This window comes from Monodelphis domestica, chromosome 8, assembly GCF_027887165.1.
Source record: "Monodelphis domestica isolate mMonDom1 chromosome 8, mMonDom1.pri, whole genome shotgun sequence".
NCBI classification, from domain to species: Eukaryota; Metazoa; Chordata; class Mammalia; order Didelphimorphia; family Didelphidae; genus Monodelphis; species Monodelphis domestica.
In genome coordinates this window covers 63061203-63085901 of record NC_077234.1, presented here as the reverse complement: position 1 = coordinate 63085901, position 24699 = coordinate 63061203, and the positions used below count along the sequence as shown (strand labels likewise).

The 24699-nt window shown below is 35.4% G+C and overlaps 1 protein-coding gene across 4 annotated transcripts in view; it reads left to right on the top strand.

Moving 5' to 3' along the window:
• The window catches only part of NYAP2 (neuronal tyrosine-phosphorylated phosphoinositide-3-kinase adaptor 2), a 354745-nt gene that overhangs the window by 171944 nt on the left and 158102 nt on the right, over positions 1 to 24699 (top strand). For all 4 annotated transcript variants that reach the window (XM_056807558.1, XM_001373958.4, XM_007502180.3 and 1 more), the window contains one exon: positions 4216 to 4517. In XM_056807558.1, coding sequence (XP_056663536.1) covers positions 4216 to 4517 — 302 coding nt within the window. The remainder of the gene's footprint in view (positions 1 to 4215; positions 4518 to 24699) is intronic.

Here is a 24699-nt window from a genome sequence, read left to right as displayed (position 1 = left end):
TCACTTAACCGCCATTGCCTAGCCCTTACCACTCTTCTGCCTTGGAGCCAATACACAGTATTGACTCCAAAATGGAAGGTAAGGGTTTAAAAAAATTGTAGATGAATTTATTGAGATATCTAGCTCACAAGATCTGAGTGAGGAAAATAATACTCTGTAAAGACTGGACATTAAATAAATGTGATTTAATGTTTTATTATTTCTATGTTACCTGTTTTTGCCTCCTGTCAACTATTTCTTCAGATCACCAGTGAGGACTTTAGAATACAACATGCCACTTTCATTTACCTGGAAGGGCTGTCAGAAGTCCTGGAATATTTGTAAATATTCAATATAGTGGTTAGTATATTTCCTCACCACACAATAAGTAAATAAAGAAATCCTGGAATAAATCTTATGTAGCTACAAGTACCTTTTGTTTCTCATCCTCCCCTCCAGAATGACCACAATAAAAATAGTTCTTAGGATATATTTGTTTGTTCTAGCCTGCGTTGAAACTCTATAATTTATTCAGATTCTATACACCACTGCTACTTCTTCCTGCTTAGAAATAATGCTTGTGGATAAGAAGAAACATTTTCAAATAATGACTTTGAAATGTAAAATAGGTCATGTAATATAATTTCTGGAAGAGATCTTAGAGATTAACAAAATCTAACCTTTTATTTTGCAGATAAGGAATGTGTAGCTAGGGAAAGTGACTTGTCCAAGGTCACAAAGGAAATTAGAGAGAAAACTAGGACTCCTCATTTTTGATCCCCAGTGCCTTATAGGCTAGTTTTTTTTGTGCTTTACTACCTAGATGTATGATTGGAAATTTTCTTTTATCTTTCTGGGCTCTACTCTCCTCACTGGAAAAATGATTTGGGTTAAGAGTTCAGACTGGAAGCTATGCCATTCAACCTTTTGTCATAGGTATAATGCAAATGTTGCTATATTTCTTCAGAGCAATTTAAAGGGTGCCAAACATATCTCTGTACAATATTATTTCCATCAATTACATTGTTCATTTATTTGGGTTAAAGCATCACACAGCAATATATAATTCAAGTAGATTCTCTGAGAAGTATAATGCAAATTGTCAGCTATTAACACCTTTGTACAAGTTAATTTACAAAGTTAAATACTGAAAGATAACTTGAGAAAAAAATCAGCACATAGATGAGTAATAACTTAGGAATAGTTAATGGAATGGCAAAAAGGAGAAGAAAGCACATGAAATGGTACCTGTAGGATGCCAAAAATTTATATGTAGCATAAAGGAAAGGACAATGGTTTCGCAGTCAGAGAACTCCAGTTCAAATCCTGCCTCCACCTATTTGACCTTAAGTCTATTCATTCAACATCTGTGGACCTCATTTTCCTAATCTGTAAAATCTGTAAAAAACACAGTCTCAGTGGTGCTTTTCAGCTCTTAAATCTACAATCTTGTGAATCACACGAAGTGAAGAATTTTATCTATTTACCTCACAATTTTTTTGCCTCTGCTAGCTAGGTAATTGATGTCTTCATTTCATTGTTTCTCTGGAATGCCGATAGTATTCCCAGGCTGAAACAAATGACTTAAAGCTACCATTTCCTAATTAGCAAAGGCTAAGAAAGAATCTAATGCTTCTCTATTATCTCCTAAAAGATAACTTCAAATACAGATTCACCAAATCACAAAATGCTAAATGGCAATTTGTCAAAATTTGTTTTTGTCTCAAATTCATTAGGGAGGGGGAAAACTTCCACTATTTTGTCTTCAAGAATGTCCTTAAATGGGAAATAGAATAGAAAAGCGTATTTAAGGAAATAACTAAGAACACTATAGATAGAGCTCCAGGCTTGGCAATTGGGGGATGTGGGAGTTGCTAGGTTCAAATCTTCCTAGATGAGTAATTGTGGGCAGGCCACTTGACCTTTATTACATGAGTCCAGGTCACTTTAATGTCTTAGAATTGATAAAAAGAAAGTAATGGTATGGGAAGGGGAAAGAAAGGAAAGGGAAGGGACAGAGATGGCATTTGAACCTAGGTCTTCTAACTCCTATTACATCACGCTGTCTCAACTAGAACTCTCTACAGAATGCTTTTGTCTTTATTTTTGTCTTTTGCCGATCAACATCTTTCACTCTCCAAAATAAATTCAAATTGGTAAATGACTTAAATATAAGGAGGGAAATTATAAGCAAATTAGGTGAACATATGATAGTAAACCTGTCAGATTTATAGGAAAGGAAGGAATTTAAGAGCAAGCAAGAAATAGAGAACATTACAAAATGTAAAATGAATAATTTTCATTATATTAAATTAAAAAGATTTTGTACAATCAAAACCAATGCAACCAAAATTAGAAGGGAAGCCAAAAATGGGGGAAAATTTATAACAAAAACCTCTGACAGAACTAATTTCTCAAATTTTTAAGAAACTAAGTCAATTTCACAAGAAATCAAGCCATTCCGCAATTGACAAATGGTCAAAGAACATGAATAGGCTATTTTCAGATTAAGAAATCAAAACTGTCAGTTATCATATGAAAAAGTGTTCTAAATTCCTCCTACTTAGAGAAATGTAAATCAAAACAACTCTGAGGTACCATCTTACACCTAGCAAATTAGGCAATATGACAGTAAAAGAAAATAATAAATGTTGGAGGGGATGCAGCAAAATTGGGACACTAATGCATTGCTGATGGAGTTGTGAATTAATCCAAGCATTCTGGAAGGCAATTTGAAATTATGTGTAAAGGGCTTTAAGAGATTGCATGCTTTTTAATCCAGCTATACCACTACTGAGTTTGTACCCCAAAGAGATAATAATGAAAAATATTTGCACATAATATTCATAGCTGTGTTGTTTGTGGTGATAAAAATTTGGAAAACAAGGGGGTGCCCCCTCAGTTGGGGAATGGCTTCACAAGTTGTGGTAAATGATGGTGATGGTATACTATTGTGCTGTAAGAAATGATGATCTGGATGCTTTCCATAAGAACTGGGAGAACTTCAATGAACTGATTCAGAGTGAAATGAGCAGAACCAGATAAACATTATACACAGAAAGTAAAACATGTGTAACAATCTAATGTAATGAACTTTGCTACCAGGAGAAAGAATGCTATCCACATTGAGAGAAAGAACTATGGGAGTAGAAACATAAAAGAAAAACATATGACTTATCACTTGTATAAATGGGTATATGATTTGGGGTTTTGACAGCTTTTAAAGGTTGCTTTATAGCAAAAATGAATAATATGGAAAAAGATACGAAGTGATAACATTTGTACAGCCCAGTGGAATTGCTTGTTGGCTCTGGGAGGGTGGAAGGAAAGAAAATGAATCATGTAAACATGGAAAACTATTTTTTAAAATTAATTTAATTAAAATTTAAAAAAAAAGAATGCCATAGCTGAAAATCTGGTAGGTCCACAAAAAATCTGTTGACTTGTCTTTTAATTTAATCTACATGGTCCTCAAAAAACAAAAGAAAACAAACAAACAAACAAAAAACACTATTTCCTATATAACCTGGGACAAATTGCCGAATTCTCAGGTCCTGAGTTTTCTCATCTTTAAAATGATGAAGTTGAACTCATTGATTTCTTATGGCCTTTCCAGACCCAAATCTATGAAAATAAGTATTTAGGAATGAAGTCTTTCCAATTTTCTGAGACCCATTAGAATTTGGACTTCATTGACATTATTTTTATTTCTAGACTATAATGAGATTGAATAGAAACTCCATCAACCACTTAACTTTTTATTATATTACAGAGATGTCCCTGGGTTTTCAAATCTAGAACTACTAGAATACAACTTCCAGAATAACAACAAAAAAGGAAGTTTTCCTATATGACTCAGGGAGAGATGAAACTGCCTAAAATCAGAAGATTATCACAAGGTCAACAATGGACGAGGAATATTTTTGCTACAGTAACTCAAGAAAACTTTCATAGAAGATTTATAATCTGTATTAGTAGAGGCAAGACATTTCAAATCCTCAACAATGAAGTAATCAAGTAGATTAAAGAAGAGAGGGAAAAAAAAACATTAAGGCAAGTTTGAGAAACCTAAACCTAATTCTATTTCTAATCCTAATTTCAAATATGAGTTCATTTATCACTACGTGTTAATGCCCAGTTTTTCAGAAATATTCTAGTATACATTAGTGATAACTCTGGATAATTTTTACATTAGATTCTTAATAGATTCTCCCCACCCCACTTTTTTTGTTACAGCATAGGTGGAGAAGTTGGGCGAGGACACGAAGGAAGTTATGTGGGCAAACATTTCCGTATGGGATTCATGACCATGCCTGCTCCTCAGGACAGACTTCCTCATCCTTGTTCAAGTGGCTTTTCCGTGAGATCCCAATCCCTTCACTCAGTGGGGGGCACGGATGATGACAGCAGCTGTGGCTCTCGGAGACAACCTCCACCAAAGCCAAAACGAGATCCCAGTACAAAACTGAGCACTTCATCAGAGACTGTCAACACTACAGCAACGGGTAAAAGCATGAGACTCCCTGAGAGAACTGAAGGTAAAGCATACAATTCTTACTTTAACTAGAAAATAATTTCTGAAAAAAATAAGAAAAAAACCCATTAAGGTCAGCATATTAATGAACATCTGCTTTCCTCAACTGTGTACAATATTCCAAATGTAATTAGGTGTCCTGTTCCCAGAATCATTTCATGCTACTCCTTAAAAACAATGAATTAAAGTGGACTGTTACTCCTGTTGAATCAACGTATACCCATGTGCGATCCATTCATCAGTGTTGAGGAATGAGTTCTACTTAGATGAATTTTCTATATAGGAAAGATTGACTTCTTAAGCCCATTAGTCGTTTGTTTGTATAGTATTTATTATGTTTCTTTATATTATATATTAGTGTTTTACAATATTATACAATATTATATTTATATTATATATACTATTATAATATAATAATAAGAAAATACTATTATAATATAATAATAAGAAAATACTTTTATAATATAATAATAAAATAGAATACAATATTATATTTATATTTAATCCCTTAACTGCTCTCTTGGCATCAATACTGTGTACTGGTTCTAAGGCAGAATTGTAATAAGGGCTAGGCAATGGATATTAAGTGACTTGCCCAGAGTCACACAGCTAAGAAATATCTGAGGTCAAATTTGAACCCAGGACCTCTTCTCTCTTGGTTCAATATTTTGAGCCTCTTACCTGCCCCATGTAAAATATATTTTTATATATCTACATACATATTATACACATGTGTATATATACATGCAAACATATATGTAGGCATTTGTGAAGGCTATATTTCCATGTATTTTGCCTTCTTACACAGAATATCCTGATACTAACAACCCTTTCTAGCTTTCAATTACATCTCCCTGCCATTTAGTAAAAGTAGACCCTGAGGTTTATTTAATAGAGTTATTTTTCCTTATACTCTATGTATGGTCGAAGATAGATGTGCTTTTCTAAGTCCTTGTACCAGTTTTCCTCTTTCTCCCTTTTATCCTTTCATCTAAGTAGGTCAGTGGCTTTCATTTCCTTAGGACATGGGATCATATTTAGAACTGACTCATTTTGTGATCAGGTGCCAAAGGCAACACTACATATGGGTAAAACAATTTCACTAAGGTTATTCTTTTTTTTTATTTATTTAAAACCCGTCCCTTCCCTCTTGGAATCAATACTGTGTATTGGCTCCAAAGCAGAAGAAAGGTAAGAGCTAGGCGATGGATGTTAAGTGCCTTGCCCAGGGTCACACAGCTGGGAAGTGTCTGAGACCAGATTTGAACCCAGGACCTCCCGTCTCTAGGCCTGGCTCTTAACCTACTGAGCTACCCAGCTGCCCCTCACTAAGGTTATTCTAATAGTAAATAAAAGAACTGAGATATGAACCCAGATCCTCTGTTTTCAGTACTTTTATCCTCTGTTTTTCCTGTTTGCAACTATCAACTCACACTTCTTACTAATGTACTATTTCTCATCAATTAAGGGCTAGCAAACTAGGTATAAATTTGTAAGTTATTAGTTAGATGTTTTACATTTAATTTGTTTGCTAAAATTCCATATGAAATGAGGTTACTGGTTTGAGTTAGTCATCTTGAGTATGGTATTATGGGTCTCAGTTATTATGTCTGCTATTGAGTATTTATAAAAGGGGGGCTTAATAAAATGAAAGGAGCAGCTTGGTAGTAGAGTGGATAAAGTGGTGTCAGTAAGACCTGAATTCTAATCTAGAATCATACTTAGTAGCTGTGTGACCCCTGGGCAAGTCATTTTACCCTGTTTGCCTCAGTTTCCTTATCTGTTACATGAGCTGGAGAAGGAAATGTCAAATCAATTCCAGTAATTTAACCAAGAGAACTCCAAATGAGGTCAGGAAGAGTCAGATACAATTGAAATAGCCAAAAAACAACATAAAATGAAAACATAACAGAGTTTAACATTTTAAGGAAGCTTAATAGTTAATAGTCCAGAAAAGATTGATTAAAGAATCATAAGTATTGACCTAAAGAGGAAAAAGTTAAAGGGTTAGTTTAATATTAATCTTTAAAATCAGACTAACAACATGATGATCAGGGAAATCTGTGTCATACTATGTTTGTACAACTGATATACTATTACCTGCCTTCTTGGAGAGAGGGAGGAAAGGGACACAGGAGAAAAAAGAATGAGCGAGGTCTTGAACATATCTATTGAGAATTCATTTCTCTAGAGAAGTTGAAGAAAAACTTTTTAATGGAACTGAATACTCTCTCTGTGATAATTTAGCCATTCAGCTTCTTGAACTGGGCAATAGAGCACATAGACAATAATATTTATCAAAGTCCCCTTTACTTAGTAGTCAAAGGTTCAAAATGGCCAGCCAATAATGGTCATGTCATCATCATTCTCCCTGAAAGCAAATCAGAAGAATGGAAGAATGACTTTAACTCAGAGTAGAAAAACACTTAAATCACTCAAAGGAGAACTTGCTAAGCATCAAAGGTTTCTAAATCCTAGAGCATACCAGGGAATCCCATTTCCCAAAGGCCTTATAAAGGTAGTTTGAGAATGTTACCCATCAATGACTTAGAAGAAGGTTGACCTCCAGTTCAGGAGCAGTTTAAGGTTGATAAAGAGATCATTCTCAGTTGCCTCAGAGAAAGGGTTCATTTTTACTTTATTTTCACTGTTTTAAGAAGAGCTAAAATACCGATGATGGACCATTAGAAAATGATCTACTTCTGCTATTTTGCTGAGTTGAGATCAAGGTGTTTAATATGGTAGAGGAACATTTTTAATTCAGTTAAATTCAACACTCATTCATTAAATCCCCTACTATGTGCCAGACAGTGATGAAGTTGAAAAGGATGAATGAAGAGGATTGCTCTTATTATTTAGCATGGCTATTGAATCTAACATCATTAATTTTTATTTTGAAAGTCATTTAAAGTAATGTCAGGCAGGAGATATGGGATATTCCATGTTGCAAAATTGTAGGAAATAAATTCTTGAGCATATCTGGTTGCAGATGTCAGTGACTTTATATCATTATCTCCCTCTGAAATAAAATCCCCAAAGTTCACTGTTCTTTCAGTAATTTTTTTCCCTTTTCTATAAATGTCCTTCTTCCTACTTCTATTCATTGATTCATATAAAGAAGTTGACTTAAGAAAAAAAAAGTTGACTAGTATGGGTGACTTCAGCATGTTTTTTCATAATATTTCTACTTATCAAACATATCAAAGTTATTAAATGATTCTTCTAAATCTTAGCCCTAATATTTTTCTAAGTTAAATGTCAAGAAAATCAAAATATTGTTTTGGCCACATTAGAGTAATTTCCATGGCAACAAACTGACTATAAATACAGGTTCATGGCTTCCCTGCTGGATGTCTCCCCTGCTGGATGCAAGTTAAAGAGATCTGTACAAGATAGAAGAAAGTCTTCATTTAGAAATATTTTTAAAAGCTTAATTAAAAAAAGAAAATGAATGAGTACAAAAAAAAAGCTGTTTTTGAATTAGCGATTTTTAAAAATAATCCTTACTTTCTACCTCAGAATCAATTCTATGAATATGTTCTATGCTAGAAGAGCAATAAAAAGTAAGTAATGCCTCACACCTAGCAGATTGGCTAACATGACAGCAAGGGAAAGTAATGAATGCTGGAGGGGATGTGGCAAAGTAGGGACATTAACTCATTGCTGGTGGAGTTGTGAATTGATCCAACCATTCTGGAGGGCAATTTGGAACTATGCCCAAAAGGCGCTAAAAGACTGTCTGCCCTTTGATCCAGCCATAGCACTGCTGGGTCTGTACCCCAAAGAGATAATACGGAAAAAGACTTGTACAAGAATATTCATAGCTGCACTCTTAGTGGTAGCCAAAAATTGGAAAATGAGGGGATGCCCTTCAATTGGGGAATGGCTGAACAAACTGTGGTATATGTTGGTGATGGAGTACTATTGTGCTAAAAGGAATAATAAAGTGGACGAATTCCATGGAGACTGGAACAACCTCCAGGAAGTGATGCAGAGCGAGAGGAGCAGAACCAGGAGAACATTGTACACAGAGACTGATACATTGTGGTACAATTGAATGTAATGGACTTCTCCATTATGGCAATGCAGTGATCCTGAACAACTTGGAGGAATCTATGAGAAAAACCACTATCCACATTCAGAGGAAAAACTGTGGGAGCAGAAACACGGAAGGAAAACAACTGCTTGAATACATGGATCGAAGGGATATGATTGGGGATGAGACTAAATGAACATCCTAGTGCAAACACCAACAACATAGAAATAGGTTCTGATCAAGGACATAAGTAATACCCAATGAAACTGCACATAGGCTGCGGGAAGGGTGGGAAGAGGGAAGGGAGAGAAATAATGTGATTATTGTAACCAAGGAATAATGTTCTAAATTGACTAAACTAATTCAAATAGAAAAAAAAAATAAAGTGACCTTTCCCTTTAAAAAAAAAAGTAGGCAATGGGGGTTAAGTGACTTGTCTAGGATAACACATCTTAGAATTGTGTAAGGCCAGATTTAAACTCAGGACTTCTCATCTCTGGGCCTGACTCTCTATTCATTGGGGCAACCAGCAGTCCCTGGATTAATGGTGTTCTAAAGTCCATTTAAAAAATCCTTACCACTGGGGCATACATTAAATAACTATTAATGCAAGACAGTTGCAATCTAATTTTCCTATCTTTGCAGCATCGTTCTATCCTCCTGTCCATTTTCAAATAATAGTTTACTTCGGCAGATGAGGTGAGGTGAGGTGCATTAAAGCAACTTAGCTTCAGTGAGCAATGTCGAAGTCACCAGCTTTGTTCGTGGAAATGAAAACAATGATCTATGCTGGGAGTATACCATGGAGAGTGATACAACTTGCAGAATGCCTGGAGAATAGCTCTTCCCACCCATAACCTTGTGTGCATGCACTGATAGCAACTCTGCTAATACTATCATTGTCAACTATAAAAGATAATTTGGCCCTCTGTCCATTGTCACACACACACACACACACACACACACACACACACACACAGTCATCTTCTGTTAGTATGTCCAAATCTCAGTGTCATCTCTGTTTGAATTACAGCAACTTGTGAAACTGCAACTTGACATACATGAGCCATAAGCATACAAAGCTCCATTGAAAAATGGAGGTATAGTCAAGTCCCCTGAATTCAATGAGAGAGATTGCTCCAAGATGGTAACCTCTCTGTGCTGAAACAGTAATGCCATTAGAGACCATGATGAAGAATAAGTGATATGTGATGTGGGGTGTCTCTGTGTGTGTGTGTGTGTATAGTAGTAGTTTCTTTTTCCTTCTCCAATAGATGAAGGGAAATAGAAATTAAGTGACTTGCCCTGGGCCACCCAGCTAGTAAATATCTGAGGCTGAATTTGAACTCAGGTCTTCCTGACTCCAGTCCAATGGCATAATAGATAGATCACTTAGTAGCCTAGTAAAAACAGTAATTGTTATACACAGTTGGTCCATGATCACTAACTACCCATGAAAAATTTTAACTTTTGCAATGCTAGCAAAGAGGAGTTAGTTTGAAGACAATTTCGAGCCTTCCATAGGGTGTTATCTTGTTGAGAGTTCTTGGCAAGCCTCTTTATGCATATCAGAGTAATCATTCATTTTAAGGACTCATATTTACAAAAAACAAAAGATGCTCAGTATCAGAACCATATTTTTTCCTACTATGAATTCAGTTGCTTTCCTCTCTAATGGTATGGCTTGTCACTGGAGAAGCAGTTCAGTACACTTTGATAACATGCCCTTTTTTCCCCTTAAAGAGAATACATTGTTCCTTGCTCTTGTGGTTTCACACTTTAGGGATAAATAAATCTGATTTTCTGGCTCATAGAAAGCTTCAGAGAATCAGTCGACGGGCTTTGGAGGAATGAAGACAAAACAATCGGGCTTGTTCATTCTCTCATGCCTCTTGAATATTTCCCAGATCACACAGACTGGTTGGAGGTCCTAAAAATAAGATGGAGTCACCATGATGGTTTAGCCTTCCTATTGTCTTTGATTCCAAGGGATCTTCAACGTTAATTTCCTACAGCTCAATGGGGAAGATTTTCCATCTTCATTACCCATACATTTTTAAAATGGCACTTTAAAATCAACACTGATAAATCCAATTTGCTGAAGCAAACATGGTCAAGCAAGTAATTTCCAACTATACTAGATCCTGAGGATCAGTGGAGAGAAACCCCATACCACAGGTCACACAGGTGTTAAGCAATAGGGAGAGGATTTGAACCCAAATTTTCTAGATCCAATGCTTTTTCCATCTCATTGCCTGTTTGGTCAAGGGTTAAGTTCAATTTAAATAGAGGAAGAGACAAAGAGTTTCCTTCTTTTAGGAAAGTGATTTATCTTTTTATGTCTATTTTCCCATTTTAAGACAAGGGATAGAGGTGACAAGGATAATCTTAGTGATATTCCACAGTTACTGTATAGGAGTATTAAAAACAAATATATTTGGAGTTCTGAAGGGCTATTGTCACTATCATAGAAATTAAGTTTCTGACTATGATGCAGGAAGTTGATTCCTATTAGGAGGTATTGGAGAAAGAATCTGTATTTTTGATAATTATAGTGTGGGAGTGTACTCTATTTCTATTTGCCTGAAGTATTCTTTTTTCACCTTGGGTATCCAGATCTCAAAACCCAACATCCTTTCTATAATCCTCCTTGGCAGAGGGTCTCTTTATACTGGTTGTTATATTCCATTCTATGCTCCCAAGTACTGTCCAAACATTAGATTTGACCTAACAAAACTGGGGGCAGCTGGGTAGCTCAGTGGATTGAGAGTCAGGCCCAAAGATGGGAAGTCCTGGGTTCAAATGTGGCCTCAGACACTTCCCAGCTGTGTGACCCTGGGCAAGTCACTTGACCCCCATTGCCTAGCCCTTACTACTCTTCTGCCTTGGAGCCAAAACACAGTATTGGCTCCAAGACAGAAGGTAAGGATTTAAGAAAAAAAAAAACTTCACAAAGCCATGTGTCACTCAGGATAATAAAGAAATTATCTCTGTATGTGCACAGTTCATGAAGGAAAATATGGTACAAGGATTATGTTTTTGATAAATTAATATAGAGAAGTTCACGTTCAATATTTATTTCTTTTTCTTATTTCAGAGAGTAAGAAACAACTGTGTCACTGTTAAAAATACATTTATGTAGATATAGATATAATTTGTAATGATTTTTACCATTTTAAAAAACTCTTATTTTCTGGCCCAATAACATCTTTAGTGCAGAAGGGAAAGTCGAAGGCAAATAGGAGTTAAGTGACTTGTCCAGTGTTACAGAAGTAGTTGGTATCTGAAGTCAGATTTGAACCCAGATTCTCTCAACTCCAGGCTTGGCTCTCTAGTCACCTGGGCTGCCCAGCTATCCCAATGATCTTCATCTTAATAAAGACAGTCTCTATACAATTTTAAAGTTTATAAGCAATTTCTATACAAATAACCTTTGAGATGGTGGTGCAAGCACTTTAAGTTCCCATTTTGCAGATTTAAAAAATATCAACAATCCCAAATACTTGTGTTATTAACTTGCTTGTGTTCATATAGTAAATCTTAAGATGGAATTAGAACCTATTTCCTAAACCCATCTAGTACTTTTTTCCTACACAACATGTTTTTTCCCTTCTCTTGTATGCATGAAGAATTAGGAATTGTCAGCCTATAGTACAAATTTAATGAAAAATGTATGTAATCAGTGTTGATTTATGAATAAATGGGATGGAAGGAAAAAGCAATTTTTAAACACTCACAATTTGCAAAGCATTGTGCTAAGGATGGAGTAAACAGCTTATATTCTCACAGAGCTCACATTCTAATAGAAACGGAAAACACACTCAATCTGTAGGGGAGGAAGTTGTCCCCAGAGTCAAAGAGACTTCGAGGAAGGCTCTGCATCTGAGGACAATGATAAACAGAGCAACCTATCTCTGGGTGCCCTTTTAGTCCAAGCTTCTTTTATAAATTGGGTCATAGAACTTTTAGGCATGATTTAGGAGATGAGACTGACATTCCTCAACTCTCTACTACTTCCTTTGATTGCCATTTCAGATTCTCAATGCACATATACATGGATAGGGATGGAAAAGAGAGTTTTGGGAAAAGATGATCAGGTGTATTGGTAGTTTGTCTATACATGTTAAAAAAGCCTATCAAATGAAAAGACATGTTATTATTCTCTTTCTGGTCCTCAGCAGAGATAGTGCTTATTTTCTTGCCCATATTCCTACTTTCCTACACTCTATTTCCTCTTTCTATGTAATGCACACATAGACTATATGCTTCTTGCATTAAGAGACAATTTTTTTTCTTTTTCTTTTCTTAGAATACTTCAGTGCCTGGTGGAGTGGCTGGCACATAGTAGGTAACTGATAAATGCTTGTTGCAATATATTGGTTTCAACTTTGGCTTTCTCAATGTAAGAGCTTCCGTCCACAAATCATTTTTTTTCTTCCATTTAGAAAATGTGTTACACTATCATTATTTAAAGTAGAGTGGCTAGATGTCAACATAAATCTTGCCTTTAATTGACCTCAGTGAAACAACCACTGATTGAAAAAAAAAAAAGCTTTGATTTTATGGCCATATGTCTGTACTGCCAAGATTCTTACTGGAAAAATAAAACCCAACATATTTCTTGCTAAAAAGATGATGTCAAGATCCATTATTTACCAATAATCAATTTTGGAAAATATTATTTTTTAGTATTAAACAATAATATATTAGTATTTTTTTCTTCAATAAGCCAACAGGAAATTGTATCAACAGTCTTCTGATATAAGTGCTAAACAGATTAAGAAATTGAAAATCAGAAGAATTGAGCAACTTCTCTTGGGTCACACAACGAATAAATGACTCAGACCAATTTGGACCCAGTCCTTTCTGATTCTAGGGGTAGGCTCTAGCCAATAAAACAAGATGTTTTAATCTGTATGCTCACTTAATTAGAGCAATATGAGTACAGATGGATGTAGTCAGTTGCCTTTAATTTGACATGTTGAAGATTTCACTACATACTCATTTACAAACAAGTTTCATTTTTTTCTCCCATAAACCCTTACCTTTTGCCTTGGAATTGACTTAGAATCGAGATCAAGATAGAAGAGCAATAAGAATGCTAAGCAATGAGTGCTAAGTGACTTGCTCAGTGTTACACAGCTTGAAAATGTCTTAGACCAAATTTAACCCAGTTGCTCCCAACTCCAGACCTGGTGCTTTATGCAATCTGCTACCCAGCTGCCCTCAAGTCTCATACTTTTTAAAGTGGTAAATTACTTAATAAAAAAAGTGAAAGATTCAACCAAATATCCCATGAGGATTAGGTCATTTTTGTTAAAATTGTATAGATTCAAATTCATAAAAGATGTCTTCATTTTTTTTTTGTAGAGAAATGACCTCTTTCTGATTGCATGGCAAATCTTTTTCATAATTTGTAGTCTTTAGTAAACTAAAGGACTAGCCTTCACTTCAGCTAAAGAGGAAAGAAAGGCATATTTTGGAGATATTGTAGGTTTGGATCACATGAATTTTTGGTTTTCTCACTGTAGATAGAAGTTATGTCTACACTACCAATGTACCCGCCTAAATTTAAAAAATAATTAAAAATGCTAACCATCATCCTAATCTTCAGTAACTTGTATTCTTTTAGCTGGTGGAGGGTCTTGCCTCTGTGCTGATGGCTGATGACTGACTAATCAGAGTGATGGCCACCGAAGGCTGGGGTGGTTCTGGCAATTAAAAAAACAAACAACAATAATGTTTTTTGTCACATTGATTTATTCTTCCTTTCACTTGAACACTTAAAAGTCATTGTAGGGTTACTAACTGGCCTATTTTCAATATCATATCTCAGGGAATAAGGAGACCCAAGGAAAGGGAAAGAGAAAGAGCAATGACAAAGGTGGAGCATGCAATCTTGATTAAGTTCATTATCTTACAGGGCCATAGTTTCTGGCACCCCAAAACAATTACAGCAGTAACATTAAAGATCACTGATTACAATCAGAATAACATTTAATAATGATGGAAAATTTTGAAATACTATGAGAATTTCAAAATTTGATAGATACAATGTGATACAATACAACATACTGTATTGAGAAAAATGGGAGCCGATAGACTTACTTGATGTAAGTTTACCACAAACTTTCAATAAAGAAAAACAACACAAAATAAAACAAGGTACGCCAGTATAAAGATACCCACAGTGAAATCATTTCTGGGGCCCATGTTCCTGAATTTTCACAAGTTCAGCCGCTTGTTAATGATATGTCACTATGAGAACTGTGTAGTGTGCCTGGCCTGCATTCCACCTGAAGCATTTACTCAAGCTCTCAGATGAAATCCTGAAACTAACTAGTGATTCAGTCTCAATCTGTCTTCCCTGATCTTCCCAGCAACCCCTCAATTAGACACTTTGAAGGCAAAGTATAGCCTGTTCTTTTTATTTTTACCTTATTGACTGACTTTCATAAGTTGGCTATGGAGCTTTCCTCTCTACAATTCCTAAAAGGAAAAGAGGAAGGACTATTGGTTAGTGTTTGTGAAGATGATGATGATATAATCATGAAGGGAAAATCAGTTCCACTTCGTAATTGCTGTCTTAAAAATTGATGTAGAACCTCAACCTCAATCTAAGGTTATAATAGAACTGTGGATATACTTTACATTTTGAGTTTTAGAATAGGAAAATTAAGTAGGATATGAACTGTAAATGATGATGTCTAAGAAATATATGATTAAAAATGGAAACAGATTGATTTCATGAAGACAGTGAAGGATAAATAGTGGACAGCTTGCATATTCCATTTGTGTCCTATCCTATCCAGACAACTCAAAAAAGGATGTAAGCTTGTTGGTGAAAACCCTTATTGAAAACTTCTGGATGAGTTCATCCCATTCATGTTCAAAGTTATGATTGTCACTTTGGAATTCCCTAGCATTTTGATATCCTCTCCTAGTTCTCGCAACTCTTCTTTTGCTATATCCTATTAAACTAGTGGTTAAAGTAAATTATGTGAACACAGAATAGTATACATGTCAGGCCTTTGGGAAGGGAAAGATTTTAAAACCAAACTTGACATAGAAAGAGCCACAAAATGTAAAATAAATAATTTTGACTATATCAAATTAAAAAGTTTTTGTACAAACAAAACTAATTTAACCAAAATCAGAAGGGAAGCAACAAATTGGGAAACAATCTTCATAACAAAAACCTCTGACAAAGGTTTAATTACTCAAATTTACAAAGAGCAAAATCAGTTGTACAAAATATCAAGCCATTCTCCAATTGATAAATGGGCAAGGGATATGAATAGGCAGTTTTCAGTTAAAGAAATCAAAACTATTAATAAGCACATGAAAAAGTGTTCTAAATCTCTGATAATCTGAAAGATAGAAATCAAAACAACTCTGAGGTACCACCTAACACCCAGCAGATTGACTAACATGACAGCAAAGGAAAGTAAGGAATGTTGGAGGGCAAGTGGCAAAATCCGGACACTAATTCATTGCTGGTAGAGTTGTGAATTGATCCAACCATTCTGGAGGGCAATTTGGAACTATGCCCAAAGGGCGATAAAAGACTGTCTGCCCTTTGATCCAGCCATAGCACTGCTGGGTTTGTACCGCAAAGAGATAATAAGGAAAAAGACTTGTTCAAGAATATTCATAGCTGTACTCTTTGTGGTGGCCAAAAATTGGAAAATGAGGGGATGCCTTCAATATGGGAATGGCTGAACAAATTGTGGTATATGTTGGTGATGGAATACTATTGTGCTCAAAGGAATAATAAAATGGAGGAATTCCATGGGGACTGGGATGACCTCCAGGAATTGATGCAGAGCAAAAGGAGCAGAATCAGGAAAACATTGTACACAGACTGATATACTGTGGTACAATCGAACGTAATGGATTACCCCATTAGTGTCAATGCAATGTCCCTGAACAACCTGCAGGGATCTCTGAGAGAAAACACTATCCACAAGCAGAGGACAAATGGTGGGAACAAAAACACCGAAGAAAGGCAACTGCTTGACTACAGGGGCCAATGGGATATGATTGAAGATGTAGACTCTAAATGAATATCCTAGCGCAAGTACCAACAACATGGAAACGAGTTTGGATCAAGGACACATGTGATATCCAGTGGAATTTTACATCGGCTATGGGAGGGGTGGTGGGAGGGGAGGGAGGAAAAGAAAATTATTTTTGTATACAATGAATAATGTTTGAAATTGACCAAATAAAAATAATGTTTAAAATTAAAAAAAAAAAAACTTTTGGGAGGTTATGGAAAAAAGCCTTACAGATTAAATAGTTATAAATATGCTGTAATGTGTATCATTCTAAGAGGAATACCCAGGTTCATGAGACAACAGATTAATTAGAGCATAGTTTGCTTTTAAGAAAGAGTTTAAAATTTAAGCTTAAAATAAAAGAATATCTAAGCAGATTGGTAAAAATTGAATTATCTTAATTCAATCCAATAATTATACTTATATACTTATATAATATATATATATATATATATATATATATATATATATATGCCTGCTATTTACAAGTTATTGTGTTAGTGACTAGCAACATAGGCACAAAATTACCCCTTACCTTCAATTCTACTGGAGAGGAACAATATGGATACAGTTGTCAATATAAATTATACCAAATTAAATGCAACTTTTATCTTTAAGTAGGGGGGAGGAAGACTAGAGATGGCATCAATATAGATATCGCTTTACGATTTATTTTTAATTAAATTTAAATTTTTCTTTACATTTACGGTTTTAAATATTGATATAATTTTAATAATCATTTTTTTGGGGGCGGGGTGGGGTGAAGTCAAGCTGGCCACTTAGAATCAGCAAAAAAACAGACCTCTGTGAAAATCCTTCCACACCCATCATAAACAAAGTGCTTCCAGGGGACAGAAAACCAAATATAACAACGGGACAGAAAACCAAATATAACAACAGGACAGAGCTGGGGGGGGGGGTCCTCCTGCTTGATTCAATTTAAAAGGTAACCCATCAATTCTCTAATTTAAGGAAAAGGAAGAAGGAAGGTCCCAGGACCCTTTCCCCACCTACTGTGCTAAGTCTCCAGGAGTCACTGGAATCTCCAAGTGAGAACTCCAGCCTTGAGGGAGTCCCTTGCTGCCATAACTGTGCCAGGCTCAGGACTCTAACCACAGCTGGCAGGGAGGCAGATAGATGAGAGGCAATGAGGGAAGGGCACCCTAGTCATAGTCACTACTCTCCATTTTGGCCCTCCACTTCTCAAGGTTTTAGCCTTAGGGTACAGCCAACTCAGCAGATTAGCTCTATCCAAGCTTAATCTAGTCTATCAACAGGGAAGATAAGAAACCTTCAGAGGGCAGGGAAGTTCAAAATCCAACACCCTTTGCCCCACAGTCTATGCTGAGAGCTACAGTAAGAATCTTGCTGACTCAATTGCAGGGATAAGCCTACAACCACAACAGAATACCTTGATAACAGGGTGGGATGAACAGCTCCCTTCAGCCTCTACACCTTCATCTACACCTTCAGCTTCTGCCAGCTGGGGAAGATCTTACCTCAGGACTCATTAATACTCCATCAGCCTAATCTAGTCAATCAGCAGAGCAGAGAATAAGCCCCTTTAGGACGGAATAGACCAAATCCACAGATCCAACAAATAATCAGGAGAAGCAAAATTGCAGCCATTAACAGGGGGGAAATGAGGGGGAAAATATGAGTAAAAAACAGAAAAAGAAAAAGAAATTACAATCAATAGCTTCTTTCCAGGTAATGAACAAAGAACAAATGGAACAGAGGAAGACCAAGGAACAGCAAGCCAAAATGCAGAAACTCCAGCAAATTGGACACAGATTTTGAAAGAACTCAAAACATAATTCAAAAAACAATTAAGAGAGACTAAAGACAACTGGAAAAAGAACTTAAAAAGCAAAATAAATCATCTGGAAACATGAACTAAATAAAACACATGAAATAAAACAAGAAAAATAGTGTCCTGATAGCTAGAATTGACTAGCTTGAAAATGAGGCAAAGAAAGCAAAAGATAAGTTACAAAGAAAAATATACCAGAAGGAGAAGGATGACCAAAAAGCCAGGGATGAAATTCAGTCTTTAAGAATTAGGATCCAACAACTAGAAACAAATGATTTCCCAAGGCATCAAGATTCTATAAAACAAAATCATAAGAATGAAAAAATTAAGGAAAATATGAAACACCTCATTGATTAAATTACAGACCTGGAAAATAGAATCAGAAGAGACAATTTAAGAATTAGTGGACTACCGGAAAACCATGAGAAATGAAAAAGCCTGAACATCATTTTATAAGAAATTATCCAAGAAAACTGCTCTGACATTCTTGAACAGGAGGGAAAGGTAGAGATTGAAAGAATCCACAGATCACATCATGCATTTAATCCCCAAATGACAACACTCAGGAATGTTATAGCCAAATTCAAGAACTATGAGATCAAGGAAAATATCCTATAAGCTTCTAAAAAGACACCATTTAGATATCATGGAACCACAGTTAGGATAACACAGGACCTGGCTGCATCCACACTTGTAAAAAATAGACACGAATCCAGGACTTCAATCCCCAGAATGCCCTGTAATCTCACTGAATTCTCACATGGGCTGAGATCAAGAAGGCATTTAAACCTGGTTGTGAATAGGCTTAGGCTATTTTTGGACTTCATTTTTGGAGCAGAGGCTTCTCTTCCATGATGTGAGATTATCTTGTCTAGGCCTCTCTGGCCTAAGCACATGTTTTCTTATCCTGTATTTTCTTTAATCCTTAATCTTTAATAAACCTCATAAAGATATAATAATACTCCTTGCAGAGAGAAACTAATTTCTACCTGCCTCAGTCTCCCCCTAAATTTTAATCTTTACACACTGAAGGACTGGAAAGCATATAATATGAAGTTTCAGAAAGTAAGAGAACTGGATCTACCACAAAGAATCAACTATCCAGCAAAATTAATTATATTCTTACAGGGGAAAGTATGGTCATTTAGTAAAATTGAAGACTTCCAAGCATTCATAAAGAAAACACCTGACTTAAACAGAAAATTTGATTCCCAAACACAGAACTCAAGAGAATCACCAAAAGGTAATTAAAAAGGGGAAAAAACCAAACAAACAAATTAAAAAAAACTTTTTAAGGGAACCGATAAGTTCAAATGATTTGTATTCTTTTAAGAAAAGATGAGATTGGTAACTCTTAAAAATTGTTATTCTCATCAGGGTAGCTAGAAAAAGTATCCTTAGAGGGAATAGGGACAAACTATGTAGGATGAAATGTAAGTATCTATCTATCTATATAGATGTAGATATAGATAGATATATATACACAACACCATCATCAACACCATCATCAGTGTCATCATCAACATCTGGCCCAGGAAAGATTTTTGCTGGGTGGCCTAACCTAATAGCATACTATGCAGAGTACTGAATTAGAGCCAAAAGACCTAACCTGTAGCCTTGAGTGCCACTATGTGTCTTTTGGGAGTAAAAAGAAAGCCTCTTTTTTCCTGGACTCAGTTTCCTCTTTATGTATGAGTGAAGCTTAAATTTACCTGGACTCTGCTTTGTTAATCGATTAAATAAAAGAATAAACCAGGTGTAAACAAGAAAAAAATAATAATCATTTTCTGTTTTTTTGATACATATTTTCTCGCTCCTACCACCTTCCTTCCCTCTCCAAGATTGCAGGTAATATGATCTAGGTTGCATATGTATTATCACACAATAAAGCTATTTCCATGTATCATGTTGTGAAAGTCACCTTAATGTTTGTAAAATGCTTTATAAATATTATTTTATTGTATCTTCACAATAACCCCAAGAGGTAGATGTTATTATTACAACTGTTTACACATGAGAAAGCGAAAGCAAAGGGAGATTGAATTACTTTCCAAGGGACACATAGTCAATATATGAGGAAGGGCTTGAACTCAGGTGTTCCTAATGCCAAGTACAATTGCCTATGTAGGTATGACACTTAAAAATTTCTTTTTTCCTACTCATTTTTCACCACTTGTTTTCCATTATTTTGACATATTTTCAGGAATTCCTTGCCAACTTGGGCTTTAATGTCATTGAAGTCAATTTTCCTTGTAATGTTAATTTCTATTGGAGTCAGTGAATATGGTTGAATAACATCAACATTTTGTGAATATTCTTGATTTCTGTGTGAAGTGGAATGAAATGCCCTCAACAAGAATCCTCCCCTGAAACATCAGATCGCACACATTAAATTAAGTCTGGGGTCTTTAATCTTCTCAAGCTTCTTGCATGAAATAGAACATGTGCAATATGCCTATGGGCTTCCTTAGTATTCAGGACATAACTCAACTGAGGTGCTTAAAATTAAAATTATCTGTGTGGAATGAAACCTAAAACCATCCTGCCTTCCCCCTTTAAGGTCCTTGTGAATCATTCCAGCCTATTTGTTGAAAAGTCCAGGAATACAAAAAAGAGATACAAATTTTTATGTGACATATATTTCTTTTCTGATATTTTCTCCTCAGAGCAGAGGGAAATCTCTTCTAAATTTGCCATTGATTGATATGCAACTCTAAGTGCTTCACTGTTTTTTTTTAAAAGGGAGATGAAAATATCCAAGATTAACGAAGCTGCCAATGGTGGCCGCAAAGGAGAAGTCAGATGCTCCAACAATTCTGTCCCCTCCTTTCCTTATTGGAGGCTTGTTATTACATGCTCCTCTTTGAGTTAGTATCTGCAAGAGTGCATTTTAAGAGAATCAACTATGTAGGCAGTTTTCAAAAGTATTACTTTAATAGCAGCAGTTGATAGTTTTGAGGTAAGGGCCCTTTTTTCCTAAAAAACAAAAATGCAATAAAAAACAAAAAACTTTTTTTTTAATTCCAAAGGATGATATTTTTATATAGTGAAGGGAAGTTTTACTGTGGTTAAAAGTTGATGATAGAGGAATAAGGGGACAGTTAGTTGCATAATAGATAGAGCTTCAGGATTGGATTTAGGAGGACCTGGATTGAATTCTGGCCTCAGATACTTCTAGTTATATGACCCTGGACAAGTCACTTATCCCCCCTCACTTAGCTCTTGTTGCTCTTCTCTTTTGAAATTGATGTCAAGATAGAATGTAAGGGTTTAATAAGAGGAGGATCATCGATCATGTCATCAATCCAAGCACACTAAATCAAAATCCTTACATATTTGTAAGATTCTTTTCTAGACGTTCCAAAATAATATGAGCTAACTATTAATTTAGGAGCCTGACCCTCCTCTCACAATACTGATCTTCACCTAATCTATAAGTAATATAAAGTTAACAACAGCATTTGAATGTTAAGTGTTTTCTCCAGGATGTTTTGACCAATTTCTCTTTATTATACCTGTCTTCATTTGGAGGGGAAAGACTTCGATTTTAATTCCAGATCAGATAACTAGTATTTTATATTAGACAAATTACATAAGTCTATGTTTCATCATCTGCAAAATGACAAGGTTGAGCTATATGATGTTTAAGATCTTTTCTAACTTAATCTGTGATCCTATAATTTGAGTTTAGTCAATTGCTTTAGCAGATGAGGGAGGGAACAAGAATTTAAGGACATATTAACCTCTGTGTTAAGTGCTGTGCTAAGAATTTTACAAATATTTGGCAATATAATAATATACAGATCTCATTTGAACAAGATAGAATGATAGAAGTTATTTTCAAGAAATCTCAGGAAGTTATGATAAAGTGGATTCTTATGGAAGTTTTCATTCACTGATATTTTCCAACATCCAAAGAATCTACTACTTCTATTATGACTATCATTACTATCACTGCTACCTCCAGTAGTACTCCTACTCTTGCTAGTACTACACAATGAGATGAAAAGGAGAAAAGAGAAACTTGGGAATTTCCCATCTCTGCTTCTGGATCTCACACTATTTGTAGGGGAAAGATAAACAACTAGAACATGACAGTGTGCTTTGGCTGACTGTTGTCAGATGCTATTCCTATTTTGTGAGTCATGTATCGACATATATATTATTAATATAGGAATAGTTAGAGGAATAATGTTGGGGAAGTATGAATTGATATTGAAAATATTATTTGCAACATTTATTAGAATAAAGACAATATCAATAGGATTTGACAAAATATGAAAAAGAGAAACATGGGGCATTTCCATCTCTCCTGGATACAATTGTTTGTAGAAAAAAGAAAAAGAAATAGCACATAGTAGTATACTTTTTGTTGACTATATTTTCTCTTCATTGTACATCTCTTCATTTTTCTTATTTTGTCCATTAGTCAATGATATTTCAATGAATATTACAATGAAAATGGTGTATGTTACCTACCCAAAGGCATAAATAACATCTCTACTCTAAACAAATTCAGTATAGATTTAGGGTTTACCATGTAGTTGTTCCTTTTCCAATAATTTCACTGATTCACAGTGTTCTCTTTCTTTCTGTGATGAAAGTTTCTACCTCATGCATCCTCTCTGAAAGGATTAAACTTAATATTCTAAGAAAGTCTTCTGTCAGCCTCCTTCCCTACTCCTTCCCCTGGCCCCTTATTCCTTTTTTTCCCTGGATTTCTAAATACTGTTGTTGCCATCTGCCTCTTCTATAGTTGCAAAATCTGGAGGAGATGAAAGCATGGACATAGGAAAAAGAAATGTGTCATTGTCTTTTTTTTTTAATTCTTTGACTCCACAAAGAACATTTGGGCAGCCTCTGTTCACTTTATGTCTATACAAAAGGAACAATGGCTTTTTAAGTTACTGGGATGAAGGAGAGTGCATGTAATCATATTTTCATGTACTAAAGAATTTGACCCAATCAGATCAGAGAATAATATGTAGATTTAAAAAAAATACAAGTTGTTCCTATAAATAAAATACTCAAGCATTTAATTATAGCATTATGTTCCCAGATTCTCTACAATCAATTCCCTTTTCTTAACAAAAGCTCTCTTATTTCAGTGGAGATCAACAAAATAAGTCAGGCAGTTAATACTATTAAAGAATACAAGCTTTCTCTTCTGTCTTTCCTCCCACGACCTTAATGCCAACCATTTGTTCTGAGGCAAATAATTTCAAGAACCCCGCCCCCCAAGTTCCCCCCCCAACATCTCTAGTACTGTCATCACAAAACATTTAAACTCCATAGCAGCTAATGTACACATTGTAGGAATTCCAGCCTGCAACTGGGGAATAATCATAGCTTTCTGAACCCAATATTAAAGTAAAACATAATAACTCAAAGCATTTTTCTTTTTTCTCCTCAGCTATCTTTTTCTTTTTCTTTGTGAAATGAAGCATTTACCATTTTTTTTTGGTGTGAATCTTAGAGGGCTGCATGTGGGCAGGAATAAGCATTTTTAAACTCTATTCCAGAAGAAATTATGCCCAACATAGCTATTGGGAGAGAGGGGAGGATTGTGAATAGCTAAAATAAATGTAGGAAAGGATAGAAAAAATAACATTTCATCTCTGATGAAATTTTTGCAAATGATACTTTTGAATGCTTGAGGCATTTTTCTTTGAAAAAGACAGGTGCAACAAACCAGGGTCAGGATTCACGCAGATAATTTAACTGACATTTATATAGCACTTTAATGTTTGCAAAGCACTTAGCATATATTGTATTACTTGGCCTTCACAACAACCCTGGGATGTAGATACTCCCAGTATTCCTATTATCAATTTCCGGTGAGGAAACCAAGGCTCAGAGTATTTTTGACATTCTTGTTTGCATAGTTTGTAATGTCAGAAGTAAATTTTGGTGTCGTGATCTGATACACCTTACTGTTTAACTCTTACTCTGCATACACATATTTTCACCTGAGCTAGATTTTGGCACAGTTCTCATGCCAACCATTCATCCATCATCCTTAGTGTTGCTTAAGTACTAGGTATGTTATCAAAGTACAATAGCAATCTGGTTCTTTGGGGTTCATGAATACCTCTAGACATATGGTTAATTGACTACATCCCCAGATTGCTGGAGGTTTGTGATTCAGCCTTTAGCTAAAACATATAAAACTTCAGGTGCGACATGCCTCTCTTTCACACTTCAAATACTCTGTGAGCCCCAGAGAACAGAGCTCTTGGCTTAGGATTCTTTTACTCCATGATTACACTTCACACAA